The 15,366-nt window shown below is 54.7% G+C and overlaps 1 protein-coding gene across 1 annotated transcript in view; it reads left to right on the top strand.

Annotated features, from left to right (window-relative positions):
• DCTN1 (dynactin subunit 1) overlaps positions 1-15,366 on the top strand; it is a 158,581-nt gene that overhangs the window by 39,619 nt on the left and 103,596 nt on the right. Inside the window, exons 7-23 of the mRNA XM_060247228.1 lie at positions 196-400; positions 3,828-3,906; positions 4,045-4,204; positions 4,335-4,439; positions 5,343-5,534; positions 7,110-7,226; positions 9,058-9,210; positions 9,731-9,891; positions 9,962-10,130; positions 10,240-10,308; positions 10,508-10,570; positions 10,689-10,838; positions 10,947-11,108; positions 11,447-11,578; positions 11,665-11,793; positions 11,954-12,096; positions 14,201-14,370. Coding sequence (XP_060103211.1) covers positions 196-400; positions 3,828-3,906; positions 4,045-4,204; positions 4,335-4,439; positions 5,343-5,534; positions 7,110-7,226; positions 9,058-9,210; positions 9,731-9,891; positions 9,962-10,130; positions 10,240-10,308; positions 10,508-10,570; positions 10,689-10,838; positions 10,947-11,108; positions 11,447-11,578; positions 11,665-11,793; positions 11,954-12,096; positions 14,201-14,370 — 2,359 coding nt within the window. The remainder of the gene's footprint in view (positions 1-195; positions 401-3,827; positions 3,907-4,044; positions 4,205-4,334; positions 4,440-5,342; positions 5,535-7,109; positions 7,227-9,057; positions 9,211-9,730; positions 9,892-9,961; positions 10,131-10,239; positions 10,309-10,507; positions 10,571-10,688; positions 10,839-10,946; positions 11,109-11,446; positions 11,579-11,664; positions 11,794-11,953; positions 12,097-14,200; positions 14,371-15,366) is intronic.

Raw genomic sequence — 15,366 nt, 5'->3', positions numbered from 1 at the left:
AGTTGCTGTTGCCTGCACTGCAGTCCGTGGACGAGAGACCACCTTCCCCCGTGCCCCTCCTGCCCTGCTAGCCTGAGCTCCTGGCTCCGTTGGGGTTGGTGCTTACTGGGAAGAAAGGGCCAGGTGAGGGGGGAGGGGGGCTGCCCGGCCAGTCACCCCTCCGCTGAGCAAAGGCGGCACCTCCTTCCCCCGAAGGAAGCCAAAGAGGCCCTGGAGGCCAAGGAGCGCTACATGGAGGAGATGGCCGACACGGCCGACGCCATCGAGATGGCCACTCTGGACAAGGAGATGGCGGAGGAGCGGGCAGAGTCCCTGCAGCAAGAGGTGGACTCCCTGAAGGAGAAGGTGGAGTTCCTCACCATGGACCTGGAGATCCTCAAGCACGAGATCGAGGAGAAGGGTGAGCCTGGAAGGACACTCGGCTGCGCTGTGCGTGATGCTCCTCCTGGTTGCCGGGGGCAGGTTCAGTGCCCCAGCTCTCGTGGGGGCCTGACCTTCAGAGCGTGCCCAGGAGGGGGTGGGAGAAAGACCTGGGAGCGGCCATGTGTCCACTCCTCGGCTGACGCCTCCTCTGGCTCTGTGGGCTGGACAAAGGGGGTGGGGGCAGAGAGGAGCTGGGGGGCTGCCCCTCCCTCCACTTGGACTAAGCGCACCTCCTTCCCTCCTGGCCAAGGGGGAGAAGCCGAAGGGAGTCCGGCTCTCTGGCTAGCAAAAGCTGGTGGCTTTCTCTTCCAGGGTGAGAGCAGCACAGCACTTGAAACCCCAGTATAAGGAGAAAACGCTGTGCTCGCTCAAAGACAGGGCATCACACTGTATAACCTTCAGCGCTTACTATAATTTTGCAGACTCTCACACAAACACCCCCAGAATACATACAAAACATCCAGAACACGACGTCATGTTCACTCCTGTCCTGGTGTCGCTTCTGGTTTTGCTGATACTTCGTCAGCGGACAATATTCTCGCATGCAGAAAGTGCATATCAGACCTCCAAAATCACGCCTGGACTGCGTTTAGAAACTGGACTGTCAAAGTCAGAACCGGCAAAGCAGTGAAACAAAAATAAGTTGTGCGCTGCTAATTATACATATCATTATATCAAATATTAAGACGGGTATTCAAAGGAATCGCACCCAGAACTGAACTAGAGCTTCATGTAGAGGGCAAATACCTTTCCCACTCTTTGGCTGGCTAGCAAGCCTTCCGTTTTAGAGTGAAAGCCCTCTTATCAATCATACCTCAAAACAGTCTGAAATAAGACACATAGACATTCCTAGTTCTCTGTTTTACAGAGCACTGAAGGGACCAAGTTCTGTAGATGGTGCCATTTAAAATAGTATGCTTACATGTTTTGGGCACGACATTTTAAGAAGGATATAGACAAGCTGGAACGGGTCCAGAGGAGGGCGACGAAGATGGTGAGGGGTCTGGAGTGTTATGAAGAAAGGTTGAAGGAGCTGGGGATGTTTAGCCTGGAGAGGACTGAGAGGTGATATGATCACCATCTTCAAGTACTTGAAGGGCTGTCATATAGAGGATGGTTTGGAATTGTTTTCTGTGGCCCCGGAAGGTAGGACCAGAGCCAGTGGGTTGAAATTAAATCAAAAGAGTTTCTGGCTCAACATTAGGAAGAACTTCCTGACTGTTACAACGGTTCCTCAGTGGAACAGGCTTCCTCCTTGGGAGGTGGTGGGCTCTCCTTTCTTGGAGGTTTTTAAACAGAGGCTAGATGGCCATCTGACAGCAATGAAGATCCTGTGAATTTAGGGGGAGGTATTTGTGAGTTTCCTGCATTGTGCAGGGGTTGGGCTAGATGATCCTGGAGGTCCCTTCCAACTCTATGATTCTATGTATAAACTTTAAAATAATTATTGCAGGAAACAATTTCATTGCATCATACAATGTGAATGGTTCCTCATCCTCTTGGAGAGGAGTGACAAGTGGAGTGCTCAAGGATCTGTCCTGGGACCTGTTTTGTTCAACATCTTTATCAATGATTTAGATGAAGGAATAGAGGGAATGCTTATTAAATTTGCAGATGATACTAAATTGGGAGGCATTGCAAACGCAGAAGAAGACAGAAACAGGATCCAGGATGACCTTGACAGGCTGGAAAACTGGGCTAAAATCAATAAAATGAATTTTAACAGGGAGAAATGTAAAGTTCTGCATTTAGGTAGGAAAAATCCAATTCATGGTTATAGAATGGGGGAGACTTGTCTTAGCAGTAGTGTGTGCAAAAAGGATCTAGGGGTCTTAGTGGATCATACACTGGACATGAGTCAACAGTGTGATGTGGTGGCTAAAAAGGCAAATGCAATTTTGGGCTGTATCAACAGAAGTATAGTGTCCAGATCACGTGATGCGATGGTATCACTTCACTCGGTAAGTCCTCACCTGGAGTCTTGTGTTCAGTTTTGGACACCACATTTTAAGAAGGATATAGACAAGCTGGAACGGGTCCAGAGAGGGCGATGAAGATGGTGAGGGGTCTGGAGACCAAGTCCTATGAGGAAAGGTTGAAGGAGCTGGGCCTGTTTAGCCTGGAGAGGAGGCGGCTGAGAGGTGATACGATCACCATCTTCAAGTACTTGAAGGGCTGTCATATAGAGGATGGTGTGGAATTGTTTTCTGTGGCCCCAGAAGGTAGGACCAGAACCAATGGGTTGAAATTAAATCAAAAGAATTTCCGGCTCAACATTAGGAAGAACTTCCTGTCCGTTAGAGCGATTCCTCAGTGGAACAGGCTTCCTCCTCAGGAGGTGGTGGGTTCTCCTTCCTTGGAGGTTTTGAAACAGAGGCTAGATGGCCATCTGACAGCAGTGAAGATCCTGTGAATTGAGGGGGAGTGTTTGTGAGTTTCCTGCATTGTGCAGGGGTTGGACTAGATGACCTTAGAGGTCCCTTCCAACTCTATGATTCTATAATTCAATATTACAGAAAGCTAGAAAAATCCAAATTTTGGTTGGAACCGTTTGATATCAGACTCTGAATCTCCTCAGAACAGCCTCCGCACCTTATTGTAAGGAAGACTCTTCTCCTTAAAGATTACAAAGAAGGGTAGATCGTCTGGTGAATGATTAAACTGGATAAAAGGATTGACTCACAGCGGATCTTCTGTTTTGTTTCTGATTCAGACTTGTGTTCACTCACCCTTGTCCTAAGTGGTCTGATGGTATTCCCCACCTCAAATTACATGGGAGTACAAGGCACACTAGTTTAGATGTGGCATAATTAGACTGATGTCTCCATCCACAGCTCTGCCGGTTCAGGCTTTGACAGTCCAGTTTGTAAATGTAGGCCAGGCATGATTATGGAAGTCTGATATGTACTTTAAGCGCACAAGAATATTGTCCACTGATGAAGAATCAAAATGAAGCGAGAAGCAACACCAAGGCTGGAATGAATATGACATCATATCCTAAATGTTTTGTGTATATTATGGGGATGTTTTTGTGAGAGTTGATAAAATTATAATAAGCGTTGATGATTATACTGCGTGATGCACTCACTGTCTTGGAGCTAGCACAGCATTTGCTCTTTATACTGGGACAGAAATAATAAACAAGCAGAGTAACAAATAAATGAGAGGTCACCAAGGAGGTCAGAATTGAGCCAAACTGCTTTGGAGCCTGCGGGGCTTCTCCAGGGGTCTCCAGTGTCTGTTTTGGTCTCAGTGGCCCCGATTCTGTAGGGGCCTTCAAATGAGGGGGGGGGGGCCTGGAGCAAAAAGAGAGGTGAGGGCAGGATGGTCAGTCCTCTTCGCACGTAGCGCGGCTTGTGAGTAGGCTGCCTTGTTCATCCTGAAGAGCCATTCTGTGCCGCCAGGCTCGGACGGTGCTGCTTCCAGTTACCACGTCAAGCAGCTGGAGGAGCAGAATGCCCGGCTGAAGGAGGCCCTGGTGAGGTAGGGAAGCCCTGCCCGCTTTGCTTCCCTCTCTGCCCCCAGCCATGGGGGGCAGGGCTGGCGTGGCTTCTGCTGGACGGGGGGGGGGGGGGGGCGGAGTTCACAAGGGGGCAGCTCTGAGCACTTTTTCTGGGGCAGGATGCGGGATTTGTCTGCCTCAGAGAAGCAGGAGCACGTGAAGCTTCAGAAGCACATGGAGAAGAAGAACCTGGAGCTGGAATCCCTCCGGCAGCAGAAGGAGAAGCTGCAGGCCGAGCTGAAGCAGGGGGAGAGGGTCATCGACGAGCTCAAGGAGCAGGCAAGTTCGCCTCCTCTGTGGGCCTCTCCTTGCCCAGGAGGAAACAGCAGGTGCCCTGCTTGGGCCTGGACTCGGTGCAGCCTACAAAGCGCTCCATGGCCTGAGTTCAGCCAGTCTTCCTTTCCCCCAGGTGGATGCCGCTTTGGGGGCCGAAGAGATGGTGGAGACGCTGACAGAGAGGAACCTGGACTTGGAAGAAAAAGTCCGGGAGCTTCGCGAGACGGTTGGAGACCTGGTGAGAGTTGCCTGGTGGGCTGGCAGAGCTCTTGGCCTGGCTGTCCCTTCATGGCCCTGCTTGCCACAGGGGGTGGGGTGGGGTGGGGGGCTGTCTTAGCCTGGCTGGGAGCTATATGGAAGGGGGTGGCTTCGTGTGTAGCCCCTCCCCCCCTCACAGTTGCCTGGGAATGTTCTGAGGGTCGCAGTGTCAAGTTCCCTGTTTATAGTAAGCTTTTGCGGCAGTAATTTTGGCTTCATGGCTTAGGCCTGTCTTATGTCTCTGGTAAGGAATGTCAGGTGATTCCCACAGTGTGACAGCTGGAGCCTTCAAGGCCACTCGCTTCTCTTCCCCTCTTTCACTCCCCTTTTCCCCACAGCCATTTATCAACATATAGTTCTTAGGCATATTATTGTATTATTTCAAATTCCCCGCGTTGTTCTATATCTTGTGTGCCCTGCTTTGCCTGCTCCGTTTCCTCACTGAACTGTCCAGCAGCACCAGGCTTCAACAAACAAGTCACCTGCTTTCAACAAAGAGTCTCCTTATTGGAAGACCTGGAACGTGACAGAGTGAGCAGGCAAAACGCGGCACACAAGATATAGAACAACGCGGGGAATTTGAAAGTATCAAAGGTCACAGGTTACAATAATATGCCTAAGAACTAAATGTTGATAAATGGCTTTGGGGAAAAAGGGAGTGAAAGAGGGGAAGAGAAGCGAGTGGCCTTGAAGGCTCCAGCTGTCTCACTGTGGGAATCACCTGACATTCCTTACCAGAGACCTAAGGCAGGCCTAAGCCATAAAGCCAAAATTATTGCCGCAAAAGCTTACTATAAACAGGGAACTTGACCCGCAGCTTCTCTTTGCCTGCCCTCCAGAGTAGCCAAGTGTCTGACGGTTGCTTCCCGCCCCCCCTTTCCAGGAAGCCATGAATGAGATGAACGATGAGCTGCAGGAGAACGCCCGGGAGACCGAGCTGGAGCTGCGGGAGCAGCTGGACATGGCGACGGCTCGTGTGCGTGAGGCAGAGAAGCGGGTTGAGGCAGCGCAGGAGACGGTGGCTGACTACCAGCAGACCATCAAGAAGTACCGAGAGCTGACTGCCCACTTGCAGGTACTGCGGCTTTGCCCACCTGTCTCCTGCCGGGCTAGGCTGGGGTTGGACCTGACTCTGCTGCAGGCCACGGCAGGCTTTTTGCCTTTGGCAGACTCAGCCCACACCATCCAGACAGCAAGCAGGATGCAACTTGGCCCTCTCTCCGTGACTCATGAAATGAAATGTCCAGTGAGGACACTGGTGCAAAATTGAGCTTTTCTTGCTGCAAAATATTGACCCTTTTGGCCCAGAGGAAACCCTGTCCTGCCACAGTTTGGTGTGAAGGTTAAGTGCTCAGATTCTTACCTGGGAGAACCACCTAACCCTGCCACATGCATCTGCTGATGTGACTTTGAGTCAGTCACAAGTTCTTTCAGAGCTGTTACTCTCAAGAGCAGTTTCTGTTAGAGCTCTCTCGGCCCCACCTACCTCACAGGGAACAGGAAGGGAAAAGAGATTGTAAGCCACTCTGAGACTCCTTTGGGTAGTGAAAGGCAGGGTATTCCTCCTCTTCTTTTTCTTCTTCTCCTTCTTTTCCATCTCCTCTTCCTCCTCCTCCAGCACACAGGCAGTTGCCTCCCTCTCATAAGAACATAAGAGAAGCCCTGTTGGATCAGGCCAGCGGCCCATCCAGTCCAACACTCTGTGTCACATAAGAGAGGCCTGTTGGATCAGGCCAATGGCCCATCCAGTCCAACACTCTGTGTCACATAAGAACATAAGAGAAGCCCTGTTGGATCAGGCCAGTGGCCCACCCAGTCGAACACTCTGTGTCACATAAGAACGTAAGAGAAGCCATGTTGGATCAGGTCAATGGCCCATCCAGTCCAACACTCTGTGTCACACAGGGGCCAAAAAACCCAAGTGCCATCAGGAGGTCCACCAGTGGGACCAGGACACTAGAAACCGTCCTACTGTCCCCCCCCCCACCCCAAGCATCAAGAATACAGAGCATCACTGCCCCAGACATAAGAACATTAGAGAAGCCATGTTGGATCAAGCCAGTGGCCCATCCAGTCCAACACTGTGTCACACAGTGGTCAAAAAACCAGGCGGCATCAGGAGGTCCATCAGTGGGGCCAGGACACTAAAAGCCCTCCCACTGTACCCCCCCCCTCCAAGCACCCAGAATACAGAGCATCACTGCCCCAGACAGAGAGTTCCAACAATACGCTATGGCTAAGAGCCACTGATGGACCTCTGCCCCATATGATTATCCAGTCCCTTCTTTAAGCTATCTGTGCTTTTAGCTGCCACCACCTCCAGTGACAGTGAATTCCAGGTGTTATTCACTCTAGAACACTTGCCTCCAGAGTAGCCCGCCCCCCAGTCCCTGTTGTAGGACTGACATTCCTGTGGTGTTTGCAGGGACCCCTGCTGTGTTCTGTAGACCCTCCTTTCAAGTGGTCCCACCCATCTGGGAGGACTCTGGGCATGGAGGGAAGAGGCTGCTACTAAGAGGGGCAGTTCTTCCTGTTCTCCTTCCCTCCCTCTCTTCTGCCTCCCTTCCGTGGTACCCTCCTCCCCTGCCCCCCCCTTGAGCCAGGTGCTCCTGTCTCCGCACACCTGATGCTTCCCCTTCTCTTGCTGCAGGACGTGAACCGAGAGCTCATGAACCAGCAAGAGGCTTCTGTGGAGAGGCAGCAGCAGCCTCCCCCGGAGATGTTTGACTTCAAGATCAAGTTTGCCGAGACAAAGGCCCATGCCAAGGTGGGCGACCCCTCCCTCTTGGGCCAGCTCTGGGGGTGGGGCTCTGGGCACCCAGGGTGATGGGAGGGCCTGCTTGTTCCCCAGAGCCTGCAACTGGAAAGCCTCCTTCAGCCCTGACTGCCCTGGAGGACAGCCCAGCTGCAAGCCCAGTGATCTTCTCAGGTCTGGGAAGCTCAGCAGGGCCCTCTGGCAAGGACTTGGATGGGAGACCTCCTGGGAATGCCCAGCCGGGAGGACAGGGGCAGGGTCTGGCCAGCCACCTCTTTGAATATCCTCCAGGCCCCCAGTAGATCGACATGACTTCCAAGTGCATGTGCATGTGCACACACACACACACACAAATAGCAGAAAAGTAAAGAAAAACCCTTTTTCAGTGGTTCCTTGTGGAATGAGATGTGTTTAAGAAGGTTTATAGGAGGCCCAGGAGCTTGGAAAAGCCTCGAGGCTCCTTGTCGCCTCAGCTCACCCATTTGTAGCGTCCAGAGCTTGTGAGTCAGAGCCCCCCCCCCCCTCCTCACTGACACAGCCATGCAGCCGCCTGGCCTTTGGCACAGGGAAACGGACACCACAATGACGGTGTGCTGCAGGAGTCTCTGCTTTTGGACAGCAGAGCCTCAAACTGATGTTATTCCAGGCAGCTCACTCTGCTGAAAAGTGGAGAGATGCAAGGTTCCTGGGTAGTGGTGCTGAGTGGTCGTAGCAGGGCTCCAGCAGGCTTGGGCGAGAGCCAGCATTGTGTTGTGGTGACGAGCGGCAGTGGATTCCAATCTGGAGAGCTGGGTTTTCTTTCCCACTCTTCCTCCCTGTGAAGCTTCTGGGTGACCTTGGGCCAGTCACAGTGTCTCAGCGCTCCCTCAGCCCCACCTACCTCACAGGGAGTAGGGAAGGTGATTGGAAGCTGCTCCAATGAAGGGCAGGGTAGAAATCCTCCTCCTCTTTCGATGGATTGTTCGACAAGCAGCATTTATACTGAGGAACTTATTTTAGCTTATTATGAAAACTTGTGTGTGTGTGTTTTTTTTAAATTGGATTTCTCTGTTCCTATCTAGATTTTCATTTTCTTATAAAAGGACCCTGACTAGGAATTAGAACGCTTGGCTCGGTCCTTATGTCTTGGAGAGTGGAGTGATTTTAGGACAGGACAGGCCAGGAAAAGGAGCTGTCAGTTCAGTCCGGGAGGACGCCTTGTCTTGAGCATTGTTATCAGTTGCAGTTTGGCAGCCTGGCTTTCTCATCTCTTTGGGCGAGCACTGCTGCTCTTAAGCCAGCAGCTGAATGCTGGGATTTCTGATGTCGGACTTTTGTCGTTTATTCTTTGCAACCTCCTGGACTGAACCCTCTCGGATGGAATGGAGACCTCGTCTTCCTGTCTCACGAGCAGCGCTTGTATCTCCATGCCTGCTGCCCCTCTGCGTATCGCGCCTAATCCAGTCAAGGCTGCTATTGCTATTTGACATCTGAAATCCCCTTTATAAAGTTTATATCTCTCTTACTTCGCATTACGCCGGCCCAGCCCAACAAAGTGACACTTAGCTCAGAACTGGCCCTTGAATCACATGATTTCAGCAGTTTTGGTGTAAAGCAGCCTGGATCTTGGTGCTTTTGGGGCTGGGGCTGCTTGCTGTTGTGTGGACAGCTGACTTGGCTGGAGAACACGGAGCATACCCCTGCCATTCAACTGCATAAAAGACGGGGGGGGGGGGTTCAGGGGTGCGATCCGTGTTCTGACAAGAGTCCTGCCAGCTTGCAGGAAGTGTGTCTGTGGGGCACTCAGTGGCTGTGGGGGGAGGGGAGGCTTTCTGCCCCCTCTGACCCCGTGCCTTCTGTGCAGGCCATTGAGATGGAGCTCCGGCAGATGGAGGTGCATCAGGCCAACCGGCACGTCTCCCTGCTGACCTCGTTCATGCCAGACAGCTTCTTGCGGCACGGCGGGGACCATGACTGCGTGTTGGTGCTCCTGCTCATCCCCAGGCTCATCTGCAAGGTGGGAGGCTGCTGCAGGGCAGAGGTGCCCCGGCTGGAGTCAGGCTCAGCAGGGCTCCAGTCCACCCCCTTCCTGGCATTGCCTTCTGGTTCTCCTCCAGGCTTGGGGCGGTTTCTCCCTGTGCTCTTGCTGGGGGTGTGAACAGCCCTTTAACACACAGAGAGAGCCTCTGGTTGGAACACCTTCTCCTGAGTCAGACCATCGAGACCAGCATTGTCTGCTCAGGCTGGCAGCTGCTCTCCAGGGTGGCCTCACCTCCCCCCTGGCCCTTTCCACTGGAGATGCTGCCGGGGACTGAACCTGCGGCCTTCTGCATGCCAAGCAGAGGCTCTGAGCCCTCCACCTGCAGGGGTTGGGGAAGCTGCTGGGAGGCGGAGGGAGCCATGCTGAGCCACACAGGCCAGGAGCCCGGCCTGCTCCCTTCCCATTGCCTTGTCCACTGGAGCCAGGGGGCTGGGTTCTTGTGGGGGGGAGGGGAGAACGTGAACTCTGACCCTCCCTCCCTCCCTCCCTGGCACAGGCGGAGCTGATCAGCAAGCAGGCCCAGGAGAAGTTTGAGCTGAACGAGAGCTGCGCCGAGCGTGCTGGCCTCCGGGGGGCGCCAGGGGAGCAGCTGAGTTTTGCCGCCGGCCTGGTGTACTCCCTTCTCCTGCTGCAAGCCACGCTGCACAAATACGAGCAGTAAGTCCTTCGGGGAGTGGGTCCCCGGCGGGGCCTGAGGAGGGGCGCTGACTCCACTTCCCACCCCCAGGGCCCTGAACAAGTGCAGCGTGGAGGTCTACAAGAAAGTGGGGATGCTCTACCCAGAGATGAGTGTGCACGAGCGCTCGCTGGACTTCCTCATCGAGCTTCTGCACAAGGACCAGCTGGACGAGACGGTCAACGTGGAGCCCCTGACCAAAGCCATCAAGTACTACCAGGTGAGGCAGCCCGGGTGGGGGTGGGGGACAAGGGTCCTGAAGGCACAGGCTGCCACGGTCCCAGGGGCTCAGTGTGGGGCCATCCAGCTGTGCCTCTTCTCCCTTCCAGCATCTGTACAGCATCCACCTGGCTGACCAGCCTGAGGACTGCACCATGCAGCTGGCAGACCACATTAAGGTGAGGAGCCGCCCCACCCAGCCCCTTCCTGGGCCCCGTCAGCTCCTCGGTCCCACTGGGTCTGGGTCTCCTTTGGCCAGGAGGGAGAGAGGCCATCGGGGCCCAGGTGCTTAGCAGGGCTGCTTCACGGGGATTCCCCTCGGCCCCTGGAGAGCCTCTCTGTGCCAAGCTGAGGGGTGCCTGTGCTGCTTCTCCACAGTTCAACCAGAGTGCCTTGGACTGCATGAGCGTGGAGGTGGGGCGGCTGCGATCCTTCCTGCAGGTAGGCCTGGGGCAGGCGGTGGGGCGGGGCGGGCAGCTGAGGCAAGGAGCGCTTGCCTGCCTCTCTCCCTCCCTCCCTCCCTCCCTGAGACTGGCCCCTTCCCCCTCCCCCCTCACAGGCCGGGCAAGAGGCCTCTGACTGGGCCATCCTCCTGAGAGACCTGGAGACCTCCTGCAGTGACATCCGCCAGTTCTGCAAGAAGATCAGGCGCCGCATGCCCGGCACCGATGCCCCTGGCATTCCTGCAGCCCTGGGCTTTGGCCAGCAGGTGAGTGGCCTGGTCCTGTGCACGGCCCTGGCTGTAGGCTGTGGCTCAGCAGGCACCTGGCGTGTGCCCCACTGCACCCTGAGCCCTCTTCGTGGCGCTCCCTCCCAGGTCTCGGACACACTGCTGGACTGCCGCAAGCACCTGACGTGGGTGGTGGCCGTGCTGCAGGAGGTGGCTGCTGCCGGGGCTCAGCTGATCGCACCCCTGACGGAGAACGAGGGCCTCCAGGCCCTGAAGCTGGAGGACTTGGCTTTCAAGGCCAGCGAGCAGGTCGGAGCCTCCAGGTCCCCCCCCCCCTCACTCCCCTGCAGCTCAGGGGGCTGCGGAGAGAGAGATGGGGCAAGCCAGGAATTGGGCAGCATGAGCCTCCCTGCTCTCCGTGGCTGCGTTCCTCTGGCCTGGGAGGGGCCACCCAGCAACTCCAAGGAGGGGAACTTTGCTGCCAGCTCCTCCCTTGCCCCATGGAACTCTCCACGGCACAGGAGCCAGGCTCTCTGGTGGGATGCCTTGTGGCCTGCAGGTGGCTCTGGCTGGGGTTGCAAGTGGAGGGAGGGGGGCAGCTAGGGGGCTGGGGCCACCTGCCAGACCTGCGGCCTTCTCCCCCCCAGATCTACGGTGTGCAGGGCATCAACCCCCACGAGTGCCTGCGCCAGTCATGCAGCATCCTCATCGCCACCATGAACAAGATGGCCACCGCCATGCAGGAGGGTGAATACGATGCCGACAGGCCCCAGAGCAAGGTGAGGGCAGCGGGCCAGGCTCCCCTCCTCCCCCCTCGTGCTCTCTGGGCTCTCCTGAAGGGGCTTCATCTCCCACCCTCTTGCAGCCGCCTCCCCCGGTGGAGCTCCGAGCAGCTGCCTTGCGGGCGGAGATCACAGACGCGGAAGGGCTGGGGCTGCGGCTGGAGGACCGAGAGACCGTCATCAAGGAGCTGAAGAAGTCCCTCAAAATCAAGGTGAGCTGCCCCCACCCCTGCACTGGGCCTGTCCTGGGAAAGAAGCTGCCCCGGAAGGCCAGTGGTGGGTGCGTGGGCAATAGGCCCTGTTTCCAGGTGGCCCTGGAGGGTGGGCTCTGGTTCTCCCCGAGGCTTCTGCGCCAGCCTTGGTGTTCCTCAGGGCGAGGAGCTGAGCGAGGCCAATGTGCGGCTGAGTCTTCTGGAAAAGAAGCTGGACAGCGCCTCCAAGGACGCCGATGACCGGGTAGAGAAGATCCAAGCCCGGCTGAACGAAACCCAGGCCCTGCTGAAGAAGAAAGAGAAGTGAGTGGGGGGGGGCTCCTCCTGGGGTGCCTTGGGACACATCTGGCACATCTGTGCTGCCAGGCCTTGCCAGGGCTGATGATCATAGAGCTGGAAGGGACCGCCAGGATCATCTAGTCCTGCGATGGCCAAACTTGAGCCACATAGAATAAATGTCAGATGTCTGAGAGCCACAAGACATGAACACTAGATGTTTGAAAGCCAGAAGGCGGGCAGGCAAATAGGAGGGGGAGGTGGAAAGAAAGCAACTTTAAATGCATTCTCCAAGCTGCTGACTGGCTTGGCTTGGGGAAGTGATTTAAAGAGAGAAATGCCTTTTCCAAGATGGCTGTCGGAGCTTTGAGAGCCACGGGGGGCTCCCAAGCTGCAGCTTGGCCACCCTGACCTAGTCCAGCTCACTGCGCAATTTAGGAACTTCGTAAATGCTTCCCCACCCCCCACACCCATTGACCCCTGTGCCATCCCCAGAAGATGACAAAAAATCTTCAGAATCTCTTGCCATCCTGGCCTGGAGAAAATCTGCTGCCTGACCCCCCAAAGTGGCAAACAGCATTTTGCTGGGCATGTCAGAAAGGGCCACGAGAACTAACCACTGATGCAAGCCTTCCTGCATTCCTCCTCATGATCTGGCTCATTCACAGAATCACCATGGCTGCCAGACAGCCATCTAGCCTCTGTTTAGAAACCTCCGAGGAAGGAGAGCCCACCACCTCCCCAGGAGGAAGCCTGTTCCACTGAGGAACCGCTCTAACAGTCAGGAAATTCTTCCTTATAGGATCCTAGAGTTGGAAGGGACCTCCGGGGCCATCTAGTCCAACCCCTGCACAATGCAGAAAATTCACAAACCCCTCCCCCTAAATTCACAGGGTAAGAACATAAGAACATAAGAGAAGCCATGTTGGATCAGGCCAACGGCCCATCAAGTCCAACACTCTGTGTCACACAGTGGCAAAAAATGTTATATACACACATACACTGTGGCTAATAGCCACTGATGGACCTGTGCTCCATATTTTTATCTAAACCCCTCTTGAAGGTGGCTATACTTGTGGCCGCCACCACCTCCTGTGGCAGTGAATTCCACATGTTAATCACCCTTTGGGTGAAGAAGTACTTCCTTTTATCCGTTTTAACCTGTCTGCTCAGCAATTTCATCGAATGCCCACGAGTTCTTGTATTGTGAGAAAGGGAGAAAAGTACTTCTTTCTCTACTTTCTCCATTCCATGCATTATCTTGTAAACCTCTATCATGTCACCCCGCAGTCGACATTTCTCCAAGCTAAAGAGTCCCAAGGATATTCACTGCTGTCAGATGGCCATCTAGCCTCTGTTTAAAAACCTCCAAGGAAGGAGAGCCCACCACCTCCCCAGGAGGAAGCCTGTTCCACTGAGGAACCGCTCTAACAGTCAGGAAATTCTTCCTTATAGGATCCTAGAGTTGGAAGGGACCTCCGGGGCCATCTAGTCCAACCCCTGCACAAAGCAGGAAACTCACAAACCCCTCCCCCTAAATTCACAGGATCCTCATTGCTGTCAGAGGGCCATCTAGCCTCTGTTTAAAAACCTCCAAGGAAGGAGAGCCCACCACCTCCCGAGGAGGAAGCCTCGTCCACTGAGGAACCGCTCTAAACTCACAAACCCCTCCCTCTAAATTCACAGGATCCTCATTGCTGTCAGATGGCCATCTAGCCTCTGTTTAGAAACCTCCGAGGAAGGAGAGCCCCCCACCTTCCGAGGAGGAAGCCTGTTCCACTGAGGAACAACTGCTCTACCTGATGCTTAGCCTGTCACCAGGAATAGTATGGTGCACAGTCCTGCAGCATCCCCTTGAGAGAGAGAGAGAGAGAGAGAGCACAGATGGAAGAGGGCTGGGCTTGGACATCTGCTTGGTGCTTCTAGCTCTTTGATTGGCTGGTCTCATGAGGAGGGAGGTAGACTTGATCAGCTTAGCCCAGGAAGGTTCCGGGGTCTTTTCCACGCAGAGCAGGATGGAACCGAGGAAGGCCAGGCGTGGCCAGAGAAGCTCTTCCCCCAGCACAGGAGCTGTCTGTGTGTGTGTGGGGGGGGTGCTCTTTCTCTCATTCTCTCTGTGCCCCCCCTGCAGGGAGTTTGAGGAAACCATGGATGCTCTCCAAGCCGACATTGACCAGCTGGAGTCGGAGAAGATGGAGCTGAAGCAGCGGCTCAACACCCAGTCGAAGCGCACCATCGAAGGCCTGCGGGGGGCTCCAGCCTCCTCAGGCATCGCTTCTGTCCTCTCGGGCATCGCAGGAGGTGAGGGTGCTGCCCAGGCCACAGCCCTTTCTTGGCGGAGGAGGAAGCCTGGCACTGGCTGGTGTAGCCAACTGGGCTCTGCATGGGCCCTCCCGGGCCAGCTGCTTGCTCCATGCCCTCCCGGGAGCATTTAGAGGCTCAGAGCTCCTGCTCTGTCGAGGGGAGGGAGGCTTGACTGCTCTTGGCCAGGAGTCGGGGCAGCAGGTGGACAGACGCACCTTTGCGCTGGAAAAGGGCCAGAGAGCCAGTCCTTGTGGGGGAAGCCCCCACGGCTTATTGGCAGGGCGCTTGCAGCCAGCGTTGGGTTCAGAATTCCTTCTCGCAGTGTGAAATTCAGCTCTGCAATGTGCTTGAAAAGGCCTCCAAGGGGGGAGCAAGCCCAGCTCCTGAGCAGCGATGGGAGGCGGGCTCAACTTTCCCTCAGCCCCTGCCCGTCGGGCTCTGCAGTCCCCGGGCAGCTGTGGAGGGGCCCTTGGCGTGCTGGGGCAGGAAGGAACAGATGGCACCCGGAATCCACTGAAAGAAAATAAGCAAGAATTAGGTAAACGGGTGGAAACGACAAAAATATTGGATGATAAAATAGAAAAAACAGAGAGGAAACTAGAGAAGGTGGGATCCAGACAAAAGCAATTAAAAGATTCCCTTATTAGAATCAACATGGAGAAAGCAGCTTATGTGATCAGGCTACAGAACTTCCCTGAAGACAAAGGAGAAGACCTAATTAAGACAGTAAGTGAATCTTTGGCGGAGTTGATGGAGATAGAACCTGAAGAAATGGAGAAAGAGATTAACCAGGTCTACAGAGTAAGTGCAGCTTATGGGAAGAAGATGGGTCTCCCGAGAGAAGTCCACGTGAAATTCATTAGGAGAAGGAGGGATACAGTCTTAAAATTGACGAGAGACAAGAATATCTTTATTAAAGAACACGAGATAAGAACCTTAAGAGAGATACCCTGGAGAGTGAGGGAAAGAAGAAAGTATTATTATCATATTGCT

The sequence above is a fragment of the Heteronotia binoei genome, chromosome 9 (genome assembly GCF_032191835.1).
Source record: "Heteronotia binoei isolate CCM8104 ecotype False Entrance Well chromosome 9, APGP_CSIRO_Hbin_v1, whole genome shotgun sequence".
Taxonomy (NCBI): Eukaryota; Metazoa; Chordata; class Lepidosauria; order Squamata; family Gekkonidae; genus Heteronotia; species Heteronotia binoei.
Note: the sequence above shows the minus strand (reverse complement) of the source record. Positions and strands in the feature narration are given on the sequence as shown.